General features: G+C 35.7%; 1 protein-coding gene across 1 annotated transcript; it reads right to left on the reverse strand.

Annotated features, from left to right (window-relative positions):
* Window positions 1–1,245: 1,245 nt before the first annotated feature.
* On the reverse strand, window positions 1,246–25,412 carry LOC108911032 (titin homolog). The gene is made up of 14 exons (XM_023455348.1): window positions 25,379–25,412; window positions 25,122–25,309; window positions 24,784–24,868; window positions 24,475–24,580; window positions 23,887–23,992; window positions 23,535–23,827; window positions 23,306–23,483; window positions 13,474–23,101; window positions 11,843–13,312; window positions 8,355–9,326; window positions 7,649–7,748; window positions 4,995–6,416; window positions 1,652–1,935; window positions 1,246–1,560 (listed from the first exon to the last, which is right to left on the reverse strand). Exons 3-14 carry the CDS (start codon window positions 24,860–24,862, stop codon window positions 1,538–1,540), a joined length of 14,661 nt encoding a protein of 4,886 aa, XP_023311116.1. The 5' UTR covers window positions 24,863–24,868; window positions 25,122–25,309; window positions 25,379–25,412; the 3' UTR covers window positions 1,246–1,537.
* Between the last annotated feature and the right edge of the window lie 33 nt (window positions 25,413–25,445).

The following is a 25,445-nucleotide window of genomic DNA, read 5'->3' on the forward strand; positions in this document are numbered from 1 at the left end:
AAATTTGAAATTTTTTCAACAAACATTTTAAAAAGTTACAGTATCAAAATTATTTCTTATTTTAAGTAGAAAGACTATTAGAGCATTTAAAAGTGTCTTTAATGCTTGAGTGATTTTAATGCTTTTTATCAAATGTACTTATTTTCTCATGGTGACAAAAAAAATTATCTACGTGAAAATTATTTTACAAAATCAATTTCTGAGTGATCTGTGTAGGGTGAGATTTGTTATGTAATTTTAAATTTAGCGGCGGCAGAATACCTAAAACAAATATTGAGTAGGTAGGTATATAGTTGTAGAGCGTACAACTAGATGGCGCTTGCATCTTTTACTGACTAAAGGTAATTTAACTCACTGTATTACCGATAATTCCTAGACAAGGAAAGGAATAGAAGTTGGAGAAAGTGTCAACAGTTAGCGCTGTTAGTGACCACGAAATCTGTTCAAGTTTCCTATCTATAGTATCATTTATCTAGGATTCTGTTGACGCTGCTGTCATTACACAAAGCGCCACCTATTGTATATTGTCTGTAAGCTGAGCTGCAGAATTCTATTGATAATTTGTCATCCACACAATAGATGGCACTACAAAACTTGACGTCGTCTTTAACCATATCTAGAGACTGTAGATGGCACACATAGTGGCATTACAATATCTATAATTTCACTTATGTCTGATAGAGGGCACACCTATAATTTTAACGGCGGAGGAAATTTTAAATAGTTTCATATATTATTTTGAATTAATCTTTCAGATAACACGAAATTTAGGTAATTATTAATTTAAATATTATTGGGAATTCATTATACAAATAAGATATACAGAGATATTGTTCTAAAAAAGCTTCTAAAGTATTTTTGGGAGTTTATTACAACTTTTTCTTCATATTTTAAAACAAAGTTTGGTGAGCTTTTACGAGACCCTCGATTTAGTGAGAAATGTTCGTGGAGTGATTTTACACAAAAACCATTCTATCGTCCACCAAGACCAAAATTCATATTTTTAAATTTAGTGATAGAACTTTGAAAAAACTGGTAACAGAAATGTATTAATTTTAACCCCAATTTTTGAAAATAAAATAGTACTAAAATTTCATGTAATTATTATTCCGACAAGTGCATTGGAGCTTTTTTATTTTTGATCACATAAACCTGTTGTTGAGTTTTTTCTGGATAATTGCGGCACATCGTGTATATTCATTGTGTAAAAGGGAAAGGGCAAATAAAACCACCTAGTATCTTCAATATCATTTTTTAACAATTATATTTACAATATACAAACTTATAAATACGAATCGACAAGATCACTGATTAAAACTCGGATTAAAATAATAAATATGAATTTAAAAATCGAGAACCGTCACATGTACAAATACTCGTTACCTTAAAAACTATTTAAAAACTGTTCAATCACATACTCGCTCATCTTTAATTTTGTAACTAACGTATATACACGACTAATAAATAAGTATTTACAGGTAAAACTATCCGACAAATATCTATATTTATACATGGTACACTCCCAACAGACGTTCTACTATTTGTGATCACTTGGGGGACCTAGAATATATGATGAATGTAGACAAAATGCTGCGGCTGCAGATGTTTTTTTTTTAATTAATGACGATTTTATAAATTCAAACATACTTACTCGAAGGCTGTGGAATAAACTGGGGTGTCTCGTAGAACTGATTCAGCTTGTCGATCCATGCGTTATCTTCTTCGGCGCTGCTTTTCTTAAGACCGCTATTATTTAACTGTTTATGGACTATGTCGCGGAGTGCGTTTAAAAGTTCGTTTTGCTTCTCTTCCGTCAGGGTGGCGCCCCTTTTCGTGTAAGGGCCCGAGCTGTGCCGGGAACCCGGGTGAGAGGATTGCTCTTCGCCTTGGTTCACGTGAGCGGACTTATAGTAGGACCCCGATACGTTGGAGGACCTAGTCATAGAAAGGAACAATTTTCCTACATCAAATCATTCGTTCAATCAAATACATAGTTTATAACAATTATTGTTACCGTTTTATAAAACGTACATAATAAAAAATAAATAAAAATACTTAACTAAACTGATCAGATATATAAATTGATGTTTTCAATAAAAAATATGTTATTATTTTATTAAAGCACTGTTTAGTTTGTGAATATCGATGTCAATGACCTCTGATGCTGATCTAGTTTAGGAGAACTGGATAATGTTAATATACCTGATGGGAAATGACAACCACAATCTAGCCATGCAAAAATATGCCACCGCTTCATCTTATAACATTTACTTTACATTGTTAAAAAGATTAAATAAATGAATCAAGAAAGATTTAACAGAAAAAATTAGGGAATTCAAGAGAACAAACTTACACAAACAAATAGACCGATTGAAATAACTCATTTATAGGGAAAAAAAAAGAAAATTGTTACCTGGACTTTTATAAGTGGAAATGGTAAAAGGGCTTATAATAAAGGAAAAAATAAATAAATGTGTGAGCAGGGGCAGCGGAGGGTTGATTTGGGGGGTTGGAAAGTTGTGAAAAACTGTATCATTGGGATTTCTGGCGAAAGTTGACATCAAACAAAAACGTATCCAATACAAAAGTTGTAAATCATGCAAAAATCTACAACTTTTGTAGAGGTTACTTTTTAACATTTCCGAGAAAAATGAGAAAAACAGTTTTTTTTTCTGATTTTTATTTCTCTTTTCCGCAAAAATAATTTAATTTTGACGAAACTTGGTAAAAGTATACTTTGCTGTCTTAAATAATCTCAAATTTTTTTATATGAAAAAGTCAAGAATTTTCGGAGATATTCATTTTTTCCGGTCTGAAACACTTTTTTTTTTTCAAAGAAAACTTCTACTTAGAAAAATCATCGTACAGAGTACTACTAGTAATTATTTTTTTCGTTTAGACATAATTTTTGGTGAAATAAAAAAAATCTGTAGTCACAGTTCAAAAACATGCTCGAAAAAGCAAAAAAAAAAAATGACGCAACAATGATTTTTTCAGTAATTGTTGATAATTTGTTTCAATTTAAAAAAATTCAAAAACTGATTCATTCAATTGTATGGAAAAAATACAAAAAAAACTCATTGTTTGACTCAAAACTTTATTTTTGTACAGTATTGCTATAAACAAGTCGAATAGTGAATAAATAATTTTTTTTTCTGTGTAAAAATGTGTTTTTTTATACCTAATAATATCGCATTTAGAAAGTTTTAAAATTCCGGGTAGTTCCGGAGATATCCAACATTTTGCAAAATTTTTTCATTTTTTTCTGGCTTTATTTAAAAACGAATTTTAAAATAAATTGCATATTTACAATGCCACTTTTTTCGCTATATACAATGGCGACAACATTTTTGCAATCCGACGTTTCGACTTCGAGGGGCCATCATCAGGTTAATTTTTTTAAATATGTCGCTGCTATTTTTATGACAAAATCTAAAGTTATTTTTAATTCTGAATTAGATAATATTACTATTGTAATATTAATAATTATAAAAAAAGTATTTAGCTTGTTTTAGCTATCATATACAATTTTTCCCGAGTACGGCTCTGAACGCTTTCAAAATATCTATTTGAGGAAGTCATAACAGTATAAAAGTCAATATAGCACAAAATATACAACAATTTTTTTTACTACTATTAGCAATAAAATAAATTAAATTAAAAAATAAAAAAATATAAAAATTTAATTAAATAAATTAATAAATTAAAAATTAAATTAAAATATTAAACAATTAAAAATAATAAAACATTTCATAAATTCGTATTATTTTTTTATTAGGTACAACTTTTTAAATAGTTGATTTAAAAAAAATGTTGGATATTTTGTGCTGTTTTGACTTTTATACTGTTATGACTAGTTTTTTTTTTTAATAGATATTTTGAAAGCGTTCAGAGCCGTACTCAGGAAAAATTTTAAATTATATCTAAAAACCTTTTTACTGATTACGATAGTAATATCATCTAATACAGAATTAAAAATGACTAGATTTTGTAAATGTGCAATTTATTTTAAAATTCGTTTTCAAATAAAGCCAGAAAGAAAAATAAAACGATTTTGCAAAATTTCGGGTTTTCGAATTTCGCGTCAACAGTAGACTTTGCAGTTAATACTTTGTAATGCTGAAATCTCAAATCATCCAGAGATAATTTATCATTTGAGCATTTGTAATTCTACTTATAAGTATGTTTATAGCAATACTGTACTAAAATTAAATTTTGGGTCAAACAATGAGAAACGGTTTTTTTTGTATTTTTTCCGTAGAATTGAATGGTGTAATCAGTTTTTGAATTTTTTTAAATTTAAACAAATTATCAACAATTACTGAAAAATTCAGTGTTGCAAGCCATTTTTTATTAATTTTTTTCATTTTTGAGCATGTTTTTGAACTGTGATTACATATTTTTTTATTTCACCAGAGTATATGTCAAAACGAAAAAAATTATCACCGGCAGAACTCTGTACGATGATTTTTCTAAGTAGAATTTTTCTTTGAAAAAAAAGTGTTTCAGACCGGAAAAAATTAATATCTCGGAAACTTCTTGATTTTTTTTATCTAAACAAATTTGAGGTTATTTAAGACACAGAAAGGTATATTTTCACCAAGTTTCGTCAAAATTAAATTATTTTTGAGGAAATGAGAAATAAAAAACGAAAATTCAGAAAAAACCTGTTTTTCGCATTTTTCTCGGAAATTTTGGGGTTATGTTAAAAAGTGACCTCTACAAAAGTTGTATATTTTTTCATGATCTACAATTTTTGTATTGGATACTTTTTTGTTTGACATCAACTTTCACCAGAAATCCCAAAGATACAATTTTTCATAACTTTTCAACCCCCCAAATCAACCCTTCGCCACCCCTGCACACGCATTTATTTTTTTTACGTTTATTATAAGCCCTTTTACCATCTCCACTCATAAAAGTCCAAGTAACAATTTTTTTTTCTTCAAGTGTAATTTGGTTGGACTAAAAATAAATATAACTGTATATATTACCTTCCGCCGGCCGGGTGCGCCGAACCAGAACTTCGAGGTACGCTGCCGCTGCCGTGCTCAAAGTGGTGCTCTCTCGACCGAGGATGGTTCGAGTGATGCCCGTCCCTCCGCCCCCCGTGCCCGGAATAATGCCCCTCTTTCCCCCGAACGTGATCAGAATAATACGCTTCCCTCCTCCTATTATAATCGGAATGGTACTGATCCCGTCCTTTGTCGCTTCTGAGAGAACCGTACGACCTTGAATCTTCCCGGGTCTTGGTCCTGCCGCTACCGCCCTCCCTCGACCAGCTGTGTTTATTATATTCCTTCTGTTCCTTACTCCTACCGTCTAGTTTCACCGACGGGCTACCCCTGTCCATCCTCAACTTGTCGAATGCCTCGAGGTCCCTTTTACCGTGCTGTTTCATCAGCAGGCTAGTTCTCCTTTCAATTTCTTTCTTGGTAGCCTCGTTCAGCTCCTTACTCTTGCTGCGGGACCTGACAGGTAGGTTACTCGCATTTTGACTGCCGCCCGGTTTCAACGATGGGCTGTACTTCCTCTCCGGCTTCAGCTTATTGTCCTCCGTCACCCTCAGGAGTATCAGTTTGTTGACGTTTCCCTGCTGGAGGAGGTTATCGAACGTTTTGTCGATGTTGTTGTCCGATTGTCGTTGTTCGGGATAATTTACTTTAATCTGTTTCTTTTGCGTTCCGTCGTTTCCTGTGGTCGTTAACGTTCTCTTCACTCCTTGGCTCTTCAAGGACTTGTAGTCCTTAATTAAACCCCCGGTTAGGTAGCTCGTGCTCGACTTGGGTTCCTTGTTCAGAATGCTCTCTATCGAGTGGTTGGATTTACTTTGACAAGGCTGCGGCAAGGCGGCGTGGGATTTATTTTCCGCGGCAATAACCGTTTCTAATTTGTTTTCCTTAACGCTGGGTTTAGTTTGAGCTTGGGGCGTCCTGCCCTCGGGCTCATGTTTCGGGGTGTACGATTTAGCTAATAATAAGTGACCGGTGGGGCTCTTCTGGTCCCTGTGCTGGCCTTTAGGCTCTTGCGGTGTTAATTCCGGTTTAGGTGCGGACGTCAACGGTTTTTCTGGTATTTTCTTGGATTTCCCCGCTTCAGATCTTAATTCCTTCGCGGGTGACGGGGAGTTGTTATTAGAATATTTGTTGTTGACGCCCCTTTTTCGGAACTTCACGAGTTCGGCGATGTTGCAGTGAACGTCCGGTATTTTATCCGTCGTGTCGATTAACAACTGTGCTGGTTTCTCTTCTGAAACGTCGGTAAGCAACTTTGTTGGGTCTTTCCATTGTTTTGTAAGCTCGGGAGCACTTTGGACGTCCGATTTTTTACCNGTAAAGAAGTTTCGAGAAGAAAATTTCACAGAAGGGTAGAAGCAAATAAAAGCTAGGGGATCCATCCATGTCGTATAGATGGCACTACCAAAAACAGTCAAAAGTGATGGTGAAGTATTTAAGATTGTGTGTCAAAATCACATAGCACAATTTTAATAAAAAATAAAAGAATATGGGAAACGATCCTACTCATTTGACTTTCCAACGCAATTGTGTTCAAAACCTATTGATCTGTTTGGGCGTCTTTAACTTAGAAAGCGCTTGGCTTTCAGTAAAGTAAACTAGTTTTTATTAGTGAAAAGCATGTTTCAATTTAGTCTAAATTAAACCGCCTCTCCAAAATTAAAATCGACTGGAAAGTAAAGTATGTGTTCTTGTTTTCGTGCTCCTGAAATGAAAAGTTTTGATACAACCAGTAAGTTGTCTGACAGACAATCTTGAAGTTAAAAATATTTTAAATTTTCAAAAATTAAATATTTTCCCACTGTTGTGGATAATTTAATAATAATCATAGAGTAAAATTCGAAAGATTTAAAAATATAACGTACTAATAATTAATTAAGAAATTAATGACGACGATGTTAGATGGGAACACAAAAATCAAGGAAATCACGGATCTACATAAAGAGTTGCCTAATATACATGGTGAAGCATAATAATAATAATTAGTGCATACGAATTTAGCATACTTGACACTGTAATCGATGTACTTGACTAAAAGTCACACAACTCGGCTTATATTTCAAAACTATATGGAGCTTTTATAGATTTTTACTTTTCCATGTAAAAAATTTGCTCCAAATTTAAAACATTCGTTTGCTCGACGTAGGTACCTACAATTTTTTGGCAGTGACGCTTAGCTTTGTTATCGTAACATAGAAATATAAACATACAGTGGCTAGTTTAATAAATGACGGCTACTTAAAGTCTATTTATATATTTTAATCGCCTCTTTTTGTAGCTTAAAACAATCCGGTGCAGAACAATTAAACAAATTTGTAAAATTAGATTAAAGACAGCGCATTAAACATGCAACTCGCAAAAGGGGCAACTTTATGAATAGTTAATAATGTCGTGTTGTAAATGTAAATCACAGCGTTGTATTTAATAACTGTTGATTGTTTGAACCGTAGATTACTGATAAGATAAGAGCTAAAACATAGTTATTGCTCCCTTGCTCATAAATAAATTGTTCGTTTCGAAACACTAGGTTACAATTAAACAGAAACACATTTTTTTTAATGATGGGCAATTAATTCTTCGCGATTCCAATCCGGCTGAAATCAAAACATGAGCTAAAAACTGAAGTGACTTACCGCAGCAGATCGACGACGTGGTAGTCAGCGGGAAGCCAGCATAGCTCAATGCCCGAAGAAGAGGACCGGCATTGGCACTGAGGGGGTGAAACACTTGTCACTAATTACAAATGGGTCGTTATCAGAGAGGCACGGCTTTAGGTAGCGTCCTGACGGTCGAGCAGTCTGAAGGGGTCTAGACGCCGAGCGTCCGTCACCGTACAAGCATGCGCAACAAGTCCACCCGGAGCCCTGAGATATATATTAAAACTACCCTTTCCTTGTACACCCCTCTCATTCATTTTTGGGTTGCGTGACAGCTGCAAACAATAGATTTGTAATTTGTTGAATGTGTGGCGTTGCTGATGGTTTCGTGATGGGTTTGTTTTTGGTCGCGTGGCGAAGTGAGTGGCTGGATATCGGAATTAATCAAGCGGAAGCTACTAGCGTTCGGTGTATATAGTTGTATTTTGCCAAACATGAATAAAAAATATTTAATGTGCAAGTATTGTTGTCTACATTTAACTCCTATACGTTAAGTATTATAAAAAAGGGAACCACTCGCTCGTTACCCACTAAACACGAAACGTAAATGAAACGTTGCAAATGAGCTGTTTTACTACACATTTGAAACAATAACTAGAAACGTTGCTGTTTTATTACAGGAATGTAGCACTTGAAAACTTAGTGAAACATAGCCGAAACATTCCAATTGAAGAGAGNGAACTTGACACGTTTTTCTTGAGTGGCGCCCTTAAAACAGTCCGACTGTACGTTCTCTTCGGGAGAAAGTCGTCGTTACGCGGTACTTCCTTCTGAGTCGCTTTCTTTGGCTTTTTACTTCTCTTCACGTTCGATTTGTTGGTTTGCTCAATTTTAACATCTGCGCCGGTCGTTTTTTTCACATCTTTAGACGTTTCTAATCTAGTTTGTTCGTTATCCAGATTTAAGTCAGACGTCTCTTCCAGTATTATTTCGTTATCGACACGGGGACTTATGAAATCGCTCTGAGAAATCGGAAATGACGACGTAAGGTACTGCTCGTTTGGTAAAACGACGACTTTTTGAGTCCGATTTTCGTTGGCTATAAATCGTGCCCAAGGATCGTTTTCCTTCAGTCCCAAAGAACCTTTGACGGGCATTTTTAATTCTGCGCCGGGAGATTCCTTCAACAGGGTGTCTTCATCGAAACAAGGAGCGGTTAGAGTGACGGGCCGAATTATGTCGTTTTGGGAAATAGAAAAGGGCGAAGTAAGACGGGGCCCGCAGGACAGAACCGTACCTCTTTGATTTGAACTTTCGTCGGTTATGAACTGAGTCCAAGCAGTCACGTTACTGGGGATGTCCCTCGATTCGTGGTCCATGGACGTTACCAAACTGGCCGTGTCCAAACTGTTGCTGTTGTCTTCCGAGTTGGATATGCTGTCTTCGATGAGATTCATCCTCTCGATATCCGACAAGTTATAGTTCGACAACGGAAAGGAGTTTACGTCCGACGTTTGTCCGCCCAGCATCACTAAATTTTTAACCGCGTACTCGTTGTCTAGGTTCAGTTTGTATGTGTCGTCTGATTCGCTCAATTCGCTGGGTAGTTGATTGTCGTTCAGAGGGAATTCTCCTGGCGAATCCACTAGATTCTTGTTAAAAGCCGAAGAGAAAATGTGTTCCTCCTCTGGTCTTCCGCTTAACAGGGGACCACCTAGAAAATTTAATTACTTTTATAGTGGAGTCAAGATAGCTTAAAATTACGCATTATTTCGAAATAATTATGGGAAGCATGGATTTTTCTAAAACCATTTGAAATTACTTCGAGATAAGTATTAGAAAAAAGTTATAAACTTATTTTTGTACGCTAATTGTTTTTTAATTGTTTAAACAATAATAATTAGTTATTTTAAGAACATTTAAAATAATTCGACGAATTTTAAATCGAATTCTTTCAAATTGACAATATAGACGTCACTGAAGAAGAATATGATGTCAAAATATGAAAATTCAAAATGGCTGATCCAATATGGCGGACTATTTTAAACAATTTATTTAACAATTATCGATTTTAAATCAAACTCGCTCATATTTCTAATATAGAGGTTCAAAAAATGAAAATTATAAATGACTAAAGGGATTTTATTGAAAATGTGTTTTATTTTTTAAAGAACAAAATTACAAAATAATTAATTTTTAAATCTCATCGAGTTCAAAAATAACTGGGCAATTAAACTTTAAGCCAATAAAATTGAAAAAAAAAAACAAATACAAAATTACAAAATCAAAATCAACGTCCCTTATTATTTATTTATTCATTAATTATTTTAAAAATGGATCAATATTCATATTTAAATATTAAACTCATAATACATTTACAGGTTTGGCATAAAAGAAAACGAATAGAAATACCTTAAATGCAAATTGAAGATTATTTGTAATATTAAGTAATAATATTACATTAAAGAATAATTACAAGTGTACGAGAGTATACTGTCAAAATAGACAAAATATGTGAATAATACACTTTTTAACACACTGATAACTGCAGCTTACTCAAAAACATAAAAATCATATTCTTATACCATTTATAATAATAATTATTTAATTCTTATAAACGAAAAATGCTTTTAAGATAAATGGAACTGTAACAAAAAAATATCTGGTGTGCTCACTGCTTAGCTTTGTCACCCAAACTGACAAGAAAAACAACTTTCAAAATTCCCCTTTGCAAGCAAGGCTACAGAATATACGTTTTAAAAATGAATATTAAATCAATTCATTAAAAAACGTTATTTTTTGCTGTTATAACAATTTTCCACTTATTACTATAAATAAAAAAATTATTTTTCGCTGGATTTACTTTTTTTAAGTTCTTAACTTAATTCTTTGATGGTTTTTTAAACAAAAAAAATAATTTTTGTACATTACTAAACTTTATTTAACAATAAATTTCACGAATTTTTCATGAAATATTTTTATTTTATGTTACTTTTTGTTTTTTCAACTATTATTTAATTTTTTAAGAAAAATAAAATGCACCATCTTAAAGTAGAGATTATAAGCTTTAAAAAGTGCTCTCATAAAGTTTCAATATCACATTTACAACTATAGCTTTTGATCTATAAAGTATGGCCTAAAAAGTCAAATTTGCGATTTTTTAAAATTATTGAATATGTTGGGCTCAATATTTTTCAAATTAAATTTTTAAGTTTTTTTCCATATTGCTCACTGTTTCAATCGTCATTTGAAGAGTAATCTGTGAAAGTTACAGATATTAATTTTAAAAATTAAAAGAATGACAGCTATTTTATTATTATTGTACAAAATTATAGAATGACGTAACTTTGTATACGTACTATACCTATATATTTTTTTCTCAAGTTTAAAGACATAAAATTCTGATAGCCGGATGACTCTTCTTTTATTTAAATTTGTGTGAGATCGATTTGATCAATTAGATCAAAAGTTATAACAAATTTAGTGTAGCGTGCTTGGGGCCGCGCGCTTTTCGAGAGCTATACTTGGGGGCCGCCCGTCTCATTTGTCGTATGTAAGAGAAAAAATTCTACAGCCTTCAATCCGCATTTTAGAAAAAAACTTTATTAACATTTTTTATGTAAAATTTCCTGTTCTTTCGAATGGCACAGTTAATTTTTTTTTTTTAATTATATTTTTTTAATATATTTTGCAAAAACTGTAATTTTGCAACTAATTTGTTAAATAAATAATTTAACGTACACTCTACAGTTGGTAACTCTTTATATGTTGTTTCTGACCATTTTACAAAGCGAAAAATAAAAAGTTGTCTCTATCCATAATTTTCGCGAAGTCAAAATCTATCTTGACTCCACTATTATGTTTATGTGAAAATGTATTTTGTTGCATCCATTTTTCGAACCGCATTATGGTTATAAGGACAACGAAATTAAAGCAAAGTCGTGGGAATTGATAACAAAATTCTTTATAAAAAAGTATCTTAATAATTTTTAACTAATGGTATTGTGACATTTAAGATATAACATACTTTATAGGTTAATTCTCACAGAGCGACCTACTCCAGTAGGTACAAAGTAAAGCTTTGTCCTAGTAGGCGTTGAAGTGAAATAAAAGGAAAATTTTAAATTTTCAGTTTCTCTTCGATAGCTTCAAAACAAAAAAATATACATTAAATTTCTCCTTGACCCCCATAGTGCGACACGATAAACAGACAACAGATAAAAAAAAAACCCAGGGGCTCCATCGTGTAGTTATGATCGATGGTATTAGAACTCCTGGTTTCCATAATGCCGCTAACTTCATTATCGCCGGGTATTTCATTTATGAAGTTATTCCTGGCGGAAGTTTGGATCATGGAATTCGGGGAAATTAAATCGAAAGCCTGGCTGCTATCAATGGGGATCTTGCTAAAGTCGACTTCCTGCAGATTCAACGAAATACTCGAGGATGACAGCGTCCTAGAGCTGGCATCGTCCATTCGTTCGTTAAGCGAAAACAAACAGCTTCCGTTCTTGGGCGGAAGTTTTTCCGTCGACATTGGACTGTCGTCGAAAATACCCTTCTTTGTATCGACTTCGTTCATTGGAATTAGCTGGTCCTTAATGTCGGCTTGGGAGGTGACGGGGAACGTGAATTTGATAGTGGTCGCGGAAGTCACGCAAGGCAGTTTATTGTTTGTCGAGCTGATAGTCGTCGAGATTATATCCGACAACATACAGACGGTTTCAGAAGAGACGCTCTCCTCTATGCGACGGGTCACGTTCCCCACGGAATCCACGTGTAGCATTAAATCGCATAAGTTGAGTAAATTAGAGTCCACGTTGGCCGGTTCAAAGTCTTCGACGCACGAATTAACGGATTCCATGGATTTGTTTGGTGAAATCTCTAAGCAACTGTTAGAGAATGATTTTTTGGGTTGATCGAACGAATCGATATCTTTCAAGTTTTTCGAAGTGTCTATGGGTAGTGAACAGCTTGAAATCGGTATCACGACTGAATTTTCAGTATGTTTCGTCTGTTCGGCGACAGTTAAGGGCATACACTCGGAGAGAATTTCAACCGGTGATTGTTGAGAAGTGTNACAGCTTCCGTTCTTGGGCGGAAGTTTTTCCGTCGACACTGGACTGTCGTCGAAAATACCCTTCTTTGTATCGACTTCGTTCATTGGAATTAGCTGGTCCTTAATGTCGGCTTGGGAGGTGACGGGAAACGTGAATTTGATGGTGGTCGCGGAAGTCACGCAAGGCAGTTTGTTGTTCGTCGAGCTGATAGTCGTCGAGATTATATCCGACAACATACAGACGGTTTCAGAAGAGACGCTCTCCTCTATGCGACGGGTCACATTCCCCACGGAATCCACGTGTAGCATTAAATCGCACAAGTTGAGTAAATTAGAGTCCACGTTGGCCGGTTCAAAGTCTTCGACGCACGAATTAACGGATTCTATGGATTTGTTTGGTGAAATCTCTAAGCAACTGTTGGAGAATGATTTTTTGGGTTGATCGAATGAATCGATATCTTTCAAGTTTTTCGAAGTGTCCATGGGTAGTGAACAGCTTGAAATCGGTATCACGACTGAATTTTCAGTATGTTTCGTCTGTTCGGCGACAGTTAAGGGCATACACTCGGAGAGAATTTCAACCGGTGATTGTCGAGAAGTGTTGTCAGGCTTTATTAATGGAGACGAATCCGCGGTTTCTGNATGGGTAGTGAACAGCTTGAAATCGGTATCACGACTGAATTTTCAGTATGTTTCGTCTGTTCGGCGACAGTTAAGGGCATACACTCGGAGAGAATTTCAACCGGTGAATGTCGAGAAGTGTTGTCAAGCTTTATTAATGGAGACGAATCCGCGGTTTCTGAAGTTTCTTTAATAGCGTTGGATGTTTCGCTTTCAATAACGGATTTATTCTCGTTATCGTCGCTAAAGACTCCACTTATATCGGTAGTGCATGAAAAAATGGGTTCCTTTGATTCTTTATCTGTTGCAGGAGGATCTTTTACAGTAATTTCGTCCTCCGTATCTTTTACTGAAGGACTGTCAAAATGTTCGTGTCGAACTTCGCTAACTTCCGATTCTTCCAAGGTCATTGAGGAGTTTTCCAAATTATCTTTAACAGAATTATTCGTAATTATTACAGGTTCCGCTAAAGTTGAATTTTGGACATTATCATTTCCTACTTCCACAAGCTCAGTTTCCCTCCTAGCATTTTCTGTTTCATTCATTTCAGACTCTTGTACATTTGGTGCACTGTCTTCATTGCAAGGTACTTCGTCGGCTTGTTCCTCAGCGATATTATGTTTTACCTCGCTGGAAATGACAGTTGTAGTAGGGAATTCTTTTGTAAGTACAATGCTACTTCCATTTTCGACTTCTGTGGCATCAGATTCAACTGGAACCACCGCTGCGTCTGTATGCACAGATTCACTATCCAAAACGGTTTTGTCTTTGCTTATTACAATGTCACTTTTTTGTTGCCCACTCTGAGACCCTTTGAACGAGTTGCGACCTTTGATCTTCTGTAAAAGTTTCTTTTTCAACGATCCAACGTCTATGACAACCGGCGAGCTCGCCGATTTCACTAATTCCTCTTTCGCTTCCCCACTGTTCCCTTTCTCTTCCTTAAGTTGACTAATTATACATTCGATGCTCTTCTTGTCTTTTTTCCTGGGCGATGTAGACAGAGGAGAATGCAATTTTGGACTCTTCGTACTGAAGTCTTGAACTCCACCGGAGGATACGTCGATCCTTATTTCCGACAGCTTTGATTTCTTTTCGGTACACGCTTCCTCTTCGCTCAAGGTATTGTTTCTCCTCTTCCCCTTTTTGACGGATACATTAGGTGCAACATTTACAGGCATTGTTACATTTGATCTTTCATTTGCAGATTTGGCAGGAGTACATTCATTGGAAGCTTCTTCGATATTCTTAACCTTTATATCAGTCACATTATTGTCACATATTTGTTTATTTTCCAAATTATCTTTCACAGAATCATCTTTTAAGTCTGTTAACTGATCTTTCTTTTGTGATCCACTGTGTTCAAAAAGTTCCTGTGAATTTTGTAGTCCTTTATCCTCGGTTTCGGTAGATTTAGGTGAATCATTTTCTTTTTCCACTTCCGTTAAAAGACTTGACCCCTTTTCCTTGACAATCTCTTTAGGTTCTTGATCAGAAATTGGCACAGTCTCCAGTTTTTCATCTTGGGATTCTACGCTTTCAACCACAGTGTCTTCAACTGCAGCGGTGGTATCGAAATCGTCTTCACCAATATGTTTCTTCACTTGCTGCTCCGTCTCTAGTTGCAAGTTTTTATCTAGGGCGTTATCAGCTTTAGAATCCACAAATTGATGTACATTTCCATCATCACATCTTTCTTCCAGTGCTATTTCTTCATCTACTTCATCCAGTACTGCATTTTTATCTTCACAAACAGGTTTCTGAGATTGTTCATTTAACATTCCATCATTTTTGTTGTTGTCATCGTACTTTTCTTTGCATTCTGTGGCTTGAAACATGCTGTTACTGTTAAAATCTGAAATTTCCATTGCTTTATCCGTCGAACTGTTTCCTTCCTTTGAAACTTCCTCTAATGGAATTGTTTTTGGATAATTCCCAGTTTCTTCAACTACATTATTTTCCACATGTCGATTTCCATTGTCCTCGGAAGAATGTTCACGTTGTACTGGAATATCAACTGATATATCCACCCGTGGTTTACTATCTGGTTCTTGATTTGATAATAGAACTTGCTCGTTAATATCAGAAGGATGCTCGTCTTCCATTGGATCCTCAACAGGTTTATCTGTGGGTACCTTAGCATTTGGTTCATCGCTTATTACAGAAATCTCTTGATTAGTACGAGATGGTTCAATATCCAGTGGATTTTCAGCAGGCACGTCCAATCCTGATTCATGATCCACCATAGAAATGATTTCTTTAACATCAGTGTCCACTGAAACTGATATTTCATCTATCTCAGGCATTTCCTCCATTTTTTCTTCCTCGACTCTTTGGACATGTTCATCCAAGCCCAGTTCTGCGTTTGGTCTTTCTATGCTATTTGCTTTGTAATCGCTACTATCAACAATTTCTTCAGACACAACTGTTAATGGTACTCCAGTTAAATGGTCCCCTAACGTACTATTAATTTGTGAAATATCAGTACTTTCGGTTTTATTTGCTTTGTCTTTAATTGCCTCAGTATCCTCCTTCTGTTTGGTCTTTTCCATCATTTTACTCGTTTCGGTTTTCCCATGAAATGTTCTCTTTTTATCCTTTTTGCATTTTTCTACTTTATTTCCTTTTCCATGTACATCATTTTTCAGTGCAGAGTTATTTGTAGTTTTAACAGATGTTAAAACGTTACAATTTTCTAGAACGTCAATTCTGTTTTCAGGTAAAACCTTGTCTACAAGGCTAGTTTTAGTCTTTATCGATTTTAAGGTTCTGTTAGGTAATTTTTTTAAACGACAATCGGGATTTTTCTTCTTCCTAGGAATGTGGTGGTCATTATTTGTGTCTTTACTTTTTAAAGACAATCCGGACGAACTGAATCCTGAGTTATTATCGTCTTTGCTTTCTGCAAGCTGATCAGATTGATCTTTGAATTGATTGTCCCGAGACGTTGGTTCTGTCGAGTTCCCCAACAACTTATCGTTTGCATTCTCTTCTTTAGAGATACTGTCTCCTGATGCAGAAGACGACTTTCCTAATACAAGCTCAGCGTCAGCTTGTACGTCGCTTTCAGTTTTGTCAGTTGCTTTTGATCCTTCATCTTTCACTTGCTCGGTTAAGACATCTTTACTATTGTTCCCTTCCAGTTTCTCAGTAGAATCAGAATTTTCCTTGCTCAATAGATGACTTGAATTGGGCTCGATTTGTTCCTTATTTGCAGATATATCTATCGGCTCTTCAGACATTTCCTTTAGGTTTATCGATTCTATTAACCGTGAGGAAATATTCTTATTTTTTATGTCTAGCCCCACGTTTTCTGTTTTATCGTTGACCTTCTTTGGCGACTCTCCTGATAATCCTGTTTTTGTTTCGCTTGTTTCTTTCTTGTTATTTTCAATTTTATTCTTATGTTTCTTCGATAGTTTACCAGATTTTACTTTACTGACTTTCTGGCTTTTGGTTTTTCCTTCCGATTTTGTCAGTTCATTGTCTTTTTTAGTACAGGACCCTTGCTCTGGAAGTTTAATTTCATTGGGGATATGTTTTTGTGGCTCTTTTGTTCGTTTTGTCTTAAATTTCGGAATAGTTTCATTTTCGAGTCCAATTTTAATGTTGTCGGTATCTGTTTTTGGTATATTCTGTTGTTTTTTGTTCTCCGTTTCAAAATTTGATTCGATATCAGAAGCGGTCTTTTTTAGACTCTTTCTATGGGGTTTCATTTCAGTTTTAAATTCTGGTTCCTTCAATACGTGATGGGAAGACATAGAAGTTCTCTTTGACAGAGGCAAGTCATCCAGGTTTTCTTCGTTTTCAATTAATTTGTCTACGGTGACACTAGACCCAGAAGTAGATGTCCCTTCAACGTTTTCGATCGCTCCAGTTCCACTCTGGTTACTTGCACTGTCCTGAATCTTATTCATTTCAGAATCGCTCTGTGTTTTTGATACGTCAACTGTTTTTGTTTTACAAATTTCTACTTCTGCTTCCTGAATATCTTCTGTTGGATTTTCTATTGTCGGTGGAGTGAATTTAGAAGCTACAGTTAATATTTCTTCTGTTTCATTAGAAGGTTTTGATTCTTTTCTATCCGTTAAGGTATCAGGACCTTGACTGTTCTCTGGGTTCGTATTTAATTCACACTCGGTTGTCTCAGAAATATTTGTTTGAGTTACTGGAAGGTCTTTATCTGTTTCCTTTTCATGTATATTCTGTTCACTTACGTCAGGTATTTTATTAGTATCGTTCACATCACGTATCAACTGATTTTCAATTTCAGGTGAATCTACAGGCGTAGTTTCAGTAACATCAGAATTTGCTATCTCTTGACTCGGGATGTGATCGCCATCTCCATTTTCACGAGTCTCTTCTGCGGATAATTCGGTGCAGTTCAACTTAAAATCAATTTCCAGCTTCTTTTTCAACTTCTCAGTCGTTGGAGATATGGTATTCTTGCATTTGGAAAGTATATCGACTTTCGACGTGGACACTTTCAATTGTTTCGGTGTAATTTTCTTCGTGTCTGTACCGTTCTCATTTTCTACCATGGATTTCCTTCTGAGCTTCGGGGGAGTGTAGTATTTCTTATCGGCGTTGAAAATAACTTGTTTAGTGCCTTCAAATTTGATATCGTTTCTGTTTAAATTGTGTTTTGATACCGATTTTCTTCTCAGTTTCGGCGTCGTATAATATTTTGTGTTCGAACTCTTCATGAATTCCTCAAAACTGGGTCCGTCACTTTTTATTTGTTGATTGCTTTTCGGTACGGGCTCGTTAGTGTTATTTTTATCCGTCTCAGGTTCTGAGCCTGCGTGACAAATATCTTTTTCTACCATATCGGCAAGTGGGACGGTCGGATGTACTGATGTTTGTGGAAGGTTAGCAACTACAGGAACGTCGTTCTGTGACGAGGTGTTAGTCGTTTTTTCTTCATTAATCAGTTTTTTCGGTAATCGTTTAGCGTCATCTTTTACGTCAACGTGAGTTTTCTTCGGTTTTGTTTTAGATTTTACACCGCTTTTCACTTTCGTAGTTTTATCAAAGCTAGTTTTTTGATCCGACTTTCCTTTTTTTGTTTCAGGTACAGATTTCGGGCTAGTCACTGATTTTTTCGTTTGCTTGAGTTCGAATAGAGTCCTCTGCAGTAAAGGGATGTCATCATCACTATCTTCACGATTTGTCTCGTCCGTATTACTCTCCGCCTTTATTTTTGTAGGTAAATTATTAATTTCATCTTTAAATACTTCTGTGGGCTCATTTTTCAGAACATCGTTGTTTACTTCACATACCGTCGACTTATCGGTAGTTATCCCCGTTTCGAAACTTTTCGATCTACCGTGTCTGTGTTTTTCTTCTTTCTTGGTCGTAATGTTTAATCTTTCGATGCTCACGTACGGCTTTAGGGAGAATTTGTCGTAATCTTTTTGCTCAGCTTTGGTCCTGAACGGTTTGTGATTTTTCTTCTCTAAAATCGAGTTTTCTGGTTTCTGGCTGTTTTTCGAGGAAGGCAAATCGCCGAAGTAAGTTTTCTCCTCAGGGAAAATATCGTTTTGCGAATTCGGAACGTTAGCAAACGGGTGACTAGAACAGTTGTCCAACTGCTCGATCTGCGTTAGAAACTCGAAATTTCCTTGATACGTGTCCGGGATGCTTATCAAAACCGTACCTTGCACTTTGGGTTCGTAACGGAAGATTAGATTTTCCTCCATGGTATCCTCGTCGTAGCAGGACAACTTTTTCATTCGAGGGAGGTTAGGTTTGTTGCTCTTTACGTCGATATCTTCATCGATCAACAGAATCCCTTCGCTATCGTTGCTATCTTCGCTGGTCAAGGGAATTTCTGAAAGTTTTTGGGTGTAGATGTTGTTGGATGGTGGAGGGGCTCCGGAATCGTTGGTAAAAACGAAATCGTGCGGTTTACACTTGGGTTCGAGGTACACTTCCGTTTTCTTCTTTGTAAGGGCGCTTCTGGTAACACGTTTTTCTACCTTCGATTTGATCTTGGCGTTGCGTCTTCCTTGCACACGTTCGATTTTGGCCTTTAAATTAAACTGTTTCTTCCTCCGTTCGTTGTGTGCTTTTTTCTTTTTCAATAAGTCCTGACGTGACATCTCCGTAGCTACAGTCGCCAGTATGTCTAAATACGTGTTGTCATCGGGGATGCCACAAATTTCCAAATGTTGACCAACTTGTTTGGGTATAATTTGATTGTTCGTGACTGTATTCCCCTTTTCGATTTTTTCCGCTTTCATTAAAGGTAATTCCACTTCTATAGGTGCGGGTACGATTTGGGAATGACTTCCGTTTATGACAAATTCTTCCGGAATGCCTAGATCCAAGGTATGAACTTCCGTTATAATTTCTTCCTTTTGAATGTTCAAGTCGTCTATTAAAGGTGACTCATTGTATTTTCCATAACAAATTTCTTCAGTAATATTTGGTTCGATACTTTTTGCCGCTTCAAAATGAATTATTTCAGTTTCGTGAGATGTAGGGCCTACATATGCATTTTCTGGGAAACCTTCCACTTCCTTTGTAATTTTTTCATTCCCATATTGTTCTTCCGTTGGTATATCATTGGTTTTAGGAACTTCTTGTTCGATTAGTTCGAAATGCCCCACATCTTCAGCGGTTATTACGATTTCATGCTCGGTGTTCCGAAATTGGAATACTTCTTGCATTTCGATGTTCTCTTCATTAGTTTGTAAGTTTAAACCTTCTTCGGTTAACGTACTTTCCGTGTGATCATTTGTGGTATCGTTTACTGCATCCACAACATCGTCAACAGTCGTTTTGACCAGAAAATTCTCAGTTGGCTCTCCAATTATTTGTTCCACTTCTTTAATTTCACTACTAGGAGCGTCGACTACTACATCTTCACTATCGTCAACAATTTTCTTATCTAGGAAATTTTCAGTTGGTTCATCAGTTAACAGCTCTGCCTCTTTGTCTATTATTTCGCTACTAGGAGCCTCGACTACTGCATCTTCACTATCGTCAACAATTTTGTTGTCTAGGAAATTTTCCATTGTCTCTCCAATTATTTGTTCCACTTCTTTAATTTCACTACTAGGAGCGTCGACTACTGCATCTTCACTATCGTCAACAATTTTCTTGTCTAGGAAATTTTCCGTTGGTTCTCCAATTATTTGTTCCACTTCTTTAATATTACTACTAGAAGCGTCAACTACTGCATCTTCAATATCGTCAACAATTTCCTTATCTAGGAAATTTTCAGTTGGTTCCTCAGTTATCAGCTCTGCCTCTTTGACTATTATTTCGCTACTAGGAGCGTCGACTACTGCATCTTCAATATCGTCAACAATTTCTTTATCTAGGAAATTTTCCGTTGGCTCTCCAATTATTTGTTCCACTTCTTTAATTTCACTACTAGGAGCGTCGACTACTGCATCTTCAACATCGTCAACAATTTTCTTATCTAGGAAATTTTCAGTTGGTTCCTCAGTTATCTGCTCTGCCTCCTTGTCTATTATTTCATTATTAGGAGCCTCGACTACTGCATCTTCAACATCTTCGGATCCTTCAATTATTTCTTCCATTCCTTCACTCAATTCTTCTACTTCGTTACTAGAAGGCTTGAACGGTTGATCCGAAGTAGTATTGTCCCCTGCATCGCTACATTCTTCAGAAACTTTATTCCCTTCAGGCTGCTCTTTATGTCTGTCTTCTGATGTTCCTTCACCTTCGAAGACATTTGAAAGCTCCTTTGTTCCACTTTCAGTTTCATCTGAAACACTTCCTGTCTCATTAACCCGATCAAGATTTTCATTTCCTGAATTTTTTCTATCTATAATTTCGGCATCTTCAAAATGTGTGTTAACGTTTCCCTCCTCAAGACGTTTCGTGTCTGGTTCCACGTTCGCTTCAGTTATTGTTTCATTTTCTGCCACATTTTGGTTTTCGATACACCCACTATTCTGCTGATCAACATCCACTTCTGTACGCTTCCCGACAATTTCTTCTTGCACCTGCACCATATTTGAGGGTGTTTGTTCTTTAGAATGGGACATGTCGATCGAACTCGTATCCTCTTCCGCTTGATCCCCAGCAGCTTTAGTCTGAGTTTCATTAACTGTTTCCGTATCTGTATTTGACTGATCAAGAGACTCGTTTTCCCTTAAATCGTCATTTTTCTCATCCCAATTCATACTTTCTCCTCGACTACTGACAGGTTCATCCTTTGCTTCGTCCGTACTTGACACCGTACTTTCAGCTGCGGTTGTATCGTCAATTACACCCGACGGTACCCGATTACATGTCACGTTAACATTTTCAATGTTATCCGAGAGTTCTGCCGCCTCCAAAGAATGACTAACTGTAAGCCTTGTATCGATATTTTCATTTTCCAATAAAGCTTCTTCGACTTCGGATGCTTCTAGAATGTTATCGGAGTCGTTTGCTTTCTTCTGTTCCATCGAAGTATTTTCATCATCTTCTCTCTGGTCCAATAACGAGTTTTTTAAGTCTTCAATTTCATTTTGCTCAATGTTCTTACATTGTGACACAAGATTCTCTTCGTTACTTAAAGGCGGGCACTTGCCTTCGGTTAATAATGAGTTTGTTTGAATGCCTTTTGGTTTTATTGACGTTCCAGCTTCATTAACTGGGTCTTTTTCTAAAAGACTTTTTGACGGATCCTCAACTGATTTAATGACATGCAATTCATCAGATTTTGGTTCAGGTTCGCCGTTTAATGTTTTACCATTTTCCATATTTAGATCAATGTTCTCTTCGGTCACATTTTCGGTTTCATTTTTTACTATTTCATTTCCGATTGACGTATTCTCAGAATTTTCTGTACTTTCACGATGTGCTGCAACAGTTTGTAGTTCATCACACGTTAATTTCTTTTCACTTTCTATGTCTGCTCTCTCTTGATTATCCGGATTATCTTTAGGCGTATCTAGTTCCAGTTTTATTCCCTGTTGAATTCCTTCAGCACTGTCGTTAGACGGTTGTTCTTCTATCGAGACATTTTCACGTTGCGTAGCAAGAGTTTCTTCGCTACTTGAAATTAACGTATCTGTTAGAGATGGATAAGGCATATTCGAGGGTTCAGTAGAATTATCGACACTTATGTTATTTTCTTCCTGAGAAAGGCCCGAAGTATTTATATCGAAAGTATTGCTATGTACAGTGCGTTCAAATCTGTGTATTGCTGTGTTAGACATATTAGAATCTCCTACTGCTTGCGGCGAACGATTCGCTTGATCGTCAGTTTCGTCTTTCAGCAGTTCTTCTTCTTCTTCTTTAGGTATAACTTTAGGCGATTCGTCCTCATCCGAGCTCAGCTCTAATATATCTTCCTCGTTCAATTTTTTTATAACTTTCGGAGAATCCCAAGCGATAGGAGGTTGAACGGCAGTTGAGTCGGCATCATCGTCTGTAACTACTACCTCAACAGCGACTCTAGTATTAGTTTCGATCACACAACTTTCGGTCGTGTCGGATTCTTCATCGGAATCTAGATCGATAACCTCGTCTTTCACGTAGGGCTTTATATCGTCAAACGGCTTGTGATTGGAAAACATTTCGTACTGTTTCTCCCTCAACAATAATTTGTTTTCTTCTTCCGCTCTCTGCCGCCTCGCCGATTTACTACTCGTTTCGATTTCCTCTTCTAATACGATCATCTCTTCATTGTCGTCGTCGATATAGATGGTTGGTACTTTCTTTACTTGGCTGTTTGTTGCGGGAACTTGATGTAGACCGTTCGACACCCGTAAAATCTCGCTTATATCTTGCTTTATGTCCGGCTCTTCGACGGAATCGTCATCTTCATTTTGAGGATCCACCTAAAACCATTAAATTTGCATTTAGAAAATTTAGAAAGTGAGAATGTACAAGATGTAGTAAAGTATAAAGTGTACATAAATTACAGACAAAACATTGTAAAATATGGGAAAAATCAATTTTGACAAATCGTTGCGATTTCTGAAGTCTCATTTCACTGCGACAAAAAAACACAAAAAGTGGTCTTTAAAAATGTTTCTACATGCCTGAATAATCTCTTCTTCAATTTTCAAGTCGTCGTCCGTTCCGTAATCGCTCGTGATAATATTTTTGTAACTGTTAACAACCGCGGGATCACTTAAAAACGTGTCCAACGGACACGGGATGCATTTCTTCTTCAACGCGTTTACTTGCTCCAGTCTCCCCATCTTCTTCAACAATTTTCTGAAAAAAATTCAATTAAACGACGGCGATAAACGATTAAACAAAACTTACTTGGCTATATTTTCCATGAGGTCATTTTGAACCTCGAATTCCGATTTAATCTTAATGAACAGATTTAAAATTGCCGTACAGCGTTCATTGAGCAGTTTTTCCGGCGGCACGCCAATTAAGGTCTCCAGGTAAGATTTATACACGTTCTGCAGGAGTCTTAATATCCGTTCTTGTACGGTGGCTTCATAGCGTGGCGTGTGGTGTTCTCTTTTATATAATACGCTACACTCTAGGACGACGTAGCGCAATAACAACTGAGTGAAGTTTGGTGATAAGGGATATTTAAAAGTTACCTAAAATGATCAATAGCATAGTTATACAACAGGTCTGTTAAGATAGTATTTACACTTACCTCGGCAACTTTTAAGTTGTACTTATGCAGTAAATAAATTCTATTCAAGACAGCCTCAACGAAAAATTTTGTTTCTCTCTGATACTTCTTCGTGATTTTAATATACCTGCAACAGTGGATTCTTGTAACTTTTGTACTTTTAATATTGAATATTCAGTCGATTTACTTCCACGGGACTAACAGTACTACAGTTAATATTTAAGGACAAAAATTGAATATAAAAACACCGAATTACATAATTTTTTCAATGCTACCACTTCTTGGGAAGTTTTGCTTGTCTTCTTTCTTCGTTTTTCATTTCTTCTTATGCTTAAATCTTCTTAATCTTCCTTATTTCTTCCTTATTTTCTTATCGTTAATTTACGATTACTAACAAACATTTAATTTAAAAACATGCATGAATTATATTTAGAACTTTGAGATTAATGAAATTATAAAAAGTGCAACAAAATGACAAAACTTAATTTGACTAATCTTCTTTCTTCGGCGATGATGGATCTCCTACTTGTTAACACATCTATATTATTTTAGTATGTTACAAAATAAATGTTTTTTATCTCAAATTTGTGTCAAAAACGTTAAATCTACCTTTCAATGTTTTGAGCAATTCTACTGGAATGGACATCACTGAATTCGCCGTCAAAATATGGCTGAAGGAAGTCTTGTTTTGAAATAAGTTTCCTTGCGGCCGTACCTACAAAAACAATAATGCATACAGTAATAGAATTACTGCAGTTAATCAATAGCGTATGTCGGTGCCCTTTAAAATAATTTAAAAATATTTAATCATGCATAAATTGTGACTTATATGATTCAACTTTTGTCATCATTAAAATTCAATTGATTGGTAGTGTGCTCCTAGAATATATATCAATATAAATATTTAAAAAATATTACCTGTTTTTGTATGAATTCTTTGAAGTATGCTGCTAGAATCCAGTGACTTCGGTGTATAAGCATTTTGCTTACAAAACATTGTGCGCTAAAACAATGTATGGAAATTATGAAATAATTATTCCCCCACTAATAAAGCTATTAGACAAAATAGAGTTTTAGCAAATATTACTAATATACATAATACCATATGAAGTGGACGCTTAGTCTAAATTAAATGCCTGGGTAAGATAACCAAATACGTATGTATCTGCTGGATAAAAATTGCCCTTGTGATTCACGCTTGTAATAATTTACACTTTATTTATATGTAAATAATAACACTTGCACTAGTTACTTACAACATTTATTCGGCATTTAAATACACAAAAATCTTCACTTTTAAGTAACGTCCCTTGCTAATAGATAGGAAAGTCAAAAAGATCATGTTTTTCAATGGCTAAAGAGCCTTCATTTGGAACTTGGTACAGTAAATAATGTATTGCCAACTGTTGGGAGAAAATTACTAAATTTTTCTTGCGTAAACTTGCTGCAAATAAACAAATGTCGTTTAATTTCCAAATTAATATAAAAATTATGTATAATGTTTGATACATACAATCAAAAAATTATTATTGGTAGATGATTATTACTAAATAATTACAAATACTGTTTTAATCATTAGA

The sequence above is a fragment of the Anoplophora glabripennis genome, unplaced genomic scaffold (genome assembly GCF_000390285.2).
Source record: "Anoplophora glabripennis isolate ALB-LARVAE unplaced genomic scaffold, Agla_2.0 scaffold640, whole genome shotgun sequence".
NCBI classification, from domain to species: Eukaryota; Metazoa; Arthropoda; class Insecta; order Coleoptera; family Cerambycidae; genus Anoplophora; species Anoplophora glabripennis.